The sequence below is a fragment of the Lathyrus oleraceus genome, chromosome 7 (assembly GCF_024323335.1).
Source record: "Lathyrus oleraceus cultivar Zhongwan6 chromosome 7, CAAS_Psat_ZW6_1.0, whole genome shotgun sequence".
NCBI lineage: Eukaryota > Viridiplantae > Streptophyta > Magnoliopsida > Fabales > Fabaceae > Lathyrus > Lathyrus oleraceus.
In genome coordinates, this window is record NC_066585.1 from 465,948,489 (window position 1) to 465,951,991 (window position 3,503).

Consider the following 3,503-nt stretch of genomic DNA (forward strand, 5'->3'; position numbering starts at 1 on the left):
CCAACCCCACAACATTATCATATCAGATACACCTAACAACTATGGATGCTCATGGGCGGTTAATTTCCATAATCATAAACAATACATATGTTATAATCGATTATTAAAACCAATTGTTAAAATCAGATTTCATTTTTGTCAAATGGTTATAAACCATTTATTAACTGGTTATATCCATAACCAATTTTATAATTAATTTTGATTTTAAAATTTTTAAAATCATTTTTGCAAGAACTTTTTAATTCAAAAAAGATCTATTTTTTTATTTTAAGAAAAAATATTTATTTTCAAAAATAAAAAGTTATTTTTTTTTATTTTTGGGAAAAAATATTTTTAGAAAAAAACTTTGTTTTAAAAAAATCATTATTTTTTGTTTTTTGAATAAAAATTTATTGATTCTTTTCCAAAATAATTTTTTAAAAATAATAAAAAAAAATTTATAAGGAAAAACAATTTTTTTATAAATATTTTTGTAAAAATATACTAATCTGATTTTTATTTTTGAATATGAATGTCCAAAATATAGATTTGGTTAAAACCATATTAATAACATATCCAAAATATGGATTTGGTTAAAACCATACTAATAATTAACCAGTTTTGGATATAAATATGAATAATTTAAATAACTGGTTAGATAACATTTGTATCACATGAATCAGTTATTTAAATTATTCATATTTAAATCCAGATACACCTAGCACCACAACCAATTCATGTCACACACTCAAACACAAAATCAAGAGCATGACCCATATCACCAACAATCATATGATGCCACCACATCTTACTATAGCCCCGATGGGACATGTGATTCCACCTCATCCTACCATAGCATCCAACCAATATACACCCAAACATCATACCAACAAAGCACCCAAACATCACATCGCAAAAGCACCTAATCAACACATGCCTTTCAAACACTACAAGAACCATTGCTTAGTTTCCAAAACGATTCAATGTTCAAATTCAACTAATTAATTCGCCCATACCAACACGACTCAACTACAACAATATGGACACCGAACTCGATTACGGTAGCGTCGACTACTACAGAGATATGATCGAAAATTTGTTAGATAACATTAATATCACATGACCCTTGCACCAACCACCTTTGGCTTAGACGAATACTAGGAGACCCCAAACATCTCATGGACATTGTGGGAGACCTCGAAGGCAAGCGAATGTGCCAGGTTATGGAACCGATGAACATTATAATCGAGCGGGTCATTAAAATTCTCTCCCGTCGTTGTGTAATTATATTTGATGGAATAATATTATAATTTACTTTTTATTATTATATATTTCTTAAAATAATTAAAAAAAACCAAAACAAAATAGAAGCCACAAACAATAACGTATGCTCCTAAAGATTTACGCGTAACTGTTACTGACATCACACATGATAATGCACTCTATGCATTGACGCTTAAAACAAAGGTTTGAGTGCATGCGTCACATACTCATTCTCTTAAGGACTAAGATTTTTTTTAAAAATTAATTAATTTGATATATATTTTAAAATGTGTTTATTTGAGATTTTTTTTGAAAAAAATATTGTTTGCTCTAAATTTTTTTCTCAAATCTACGTATTAAATTCTAAACTTAAAAAAGTATTTATTTATCCCAAATTTTGAAGAAAAAATAAACACGGACTAAGAAGTAAAAAAAAAAGCGTTATGTGCCTAAACTGTAAGCGGATGAGACTGAAACACGAAAGATGTTGAAAATGGCAGTACGTTGGAATTGGAGGCCACTCTCTTCCCTCCCTCTACCTCATTTCACAAACAAAAACCTCCACACACCAAACCCTAATCTTCGATTAACCACCTCCAACCTCTTTTCTTCTGCTTCTCTGCAAACCTTACCTCCTCTCAATGGCGAACTGGACCCATACCTCCGCTGTTCCCTGCCGCAGAACCCACTCCGAGTCGCCGTCCTTGTCAGCGGAGGCGTCGACAGCAGCGTCGCTCTCCGTCTCCTTCACGCCGCCGGTCATTCCTGCACCGCTTTCTATCTCAAGATATGGTTCCAAGTATGTTTTCCATTTTTCACTTCCACTAAACGTTAATTCGAAATTCCACCTTGCAATTTTTGCGTAATTTTAAAGTACTGTATCCATTTCTTGCAGGAAGACTTTGAGAACTTCTGGTCGGAATGCCCTTGGGAAGATGATTTGAAATATGCTAAAGACGTTTGCAATCAGGTTTTCTTTCGTATCCTTATTTCATGCGATGCTATCTCGTTATCAATGTAGATTCAAACTGTATTTTGTATTTATTTCATTATTTTCAGATTGAAGTACCATTAGAAGTTGTTCATTTGACAGATGAATACTGGAAAAACGTGGTATGCAAGACTCCTTTAGCTACTATTTGTCCCTCTAACACTATGTAGCACCGACATCTTTGAAAAAAGTGTGTCCGAGTGAGTGTCTGAAACCGACACCAACACTTGTAATTATGTTTAATTTATTCATTTTTTAAAATTATTACCGGTGTTGATGTGTCAGTGTCAGTGTCAATGTAGTGTTTTATGTGTCCATGCTTCATAGCTGTAACATCAATTGATAGCATCTTACTCAATTGACATAACTAGACTTTTAAGTTAATAATGAATATGTTCAATTTGCAATATTATTCCCGTAGAGCTATGGGGAATGCGGCTCTCCCTCATATTTGACTTTTTACTTGTATATTAGGTTTCTTACATTATTGAAGAGTATCGGTGTGGTCGAACTCCGAACCCAGATGTTCTTTGCAATACAAGAATAAAATTTGGTATGGTGGATTGAATCGAATCTAACCACATTGTTGTTTATTTTGTATTTTTTCCCTTCATGTTTCTAATTACCAAATGTTTTTTTTTGTTAGGTGCGTTTTTGGATGCAATTGGTGGTATGGGTTTTGACTATGTTGCCTCTGGTCATTATGCAAAGGTTGTCCATTCATTTGTGGATAAGACAGATGGCGCTTCTATTCTAGAACTATCACAAGACATGGTACCGATATAATATATACTTTTGTGACTACAAGATCTTGTTTGCAGTTGTGGTTTGTAGGTTATATTTCTGTACACACAGCGCTTTTGAAGAATCATTTCTGATTTACTAACCTATGTTTAAGTTGTTCATAGTGATATTATCTTTTTCGTATGCATACGCTTCTTTGTTTATTAGTTACAAAACATTGCTGGATGCTCTTACCTGTTAGTTTCTAATGTGGTTTGAAATTTTAGGTAAAGGATCAAACTTACTTCTTATCCCACCTATCACAGTCCCAGCTGAAGCGACTTCTTTTTCCACTTGGTTGTATTCCCAAGGTTTGTTGTGACTAGTTCTGTATTCAATGCTAGAATTTCATTTAACTTTGTCTGTGTTTTGTTGGTTTATAATGTCTAACATAAATTCACAGTATGAATTTGGAATATGTTTCTTTAACTTTTTAGTTCCTATAGTTGTTGATTGGAATTTGAAAATTGGAGGCTGCTTTGTAGTA

The 3,503-nt window shown here is 32.7% G+C and overlaps 1 protein-coding gene across 1 annotated transcript in view; it reads left to right on the top strand.

Annotated features, from left to right (window-relative positions):
* The first annotated feature begins 1,649 nt into the window (after positions 1-1,649).
* Positions 1,650-3,503, top strand: part of LOC127105606 (uncharacterized) — a 4,272-nt gene continuing 2,418 nt past the window's right edge. The window contains exons 1-6 of the mRNA XM_051042798.1: positions 1,650-2,041; positions 2,138-2,212; positions 2,302-2,355; positions 2,708-2,786; positions 2,880-3,007; positions 3,244-3,327. Of these exons, the coding sequence (XP_050898755.1) occupies positions 1,727-2,041; positions 2,138-2,212; positions 2,302-2,355; positions 2,708-2,786; positions 2,880-3,007; positions 3,244-3,327 (735 nt within the window). The 5' untranslated portion in view covers positions 1,650-1,726. The remainder of the gene's footprint in view (positions 2,042-2,137; positions 2,213-2,301; positions 2,356-2,707; positions 2,787-2,879; positions 3,008-3,243; positions 3,328-3,503) is intronic.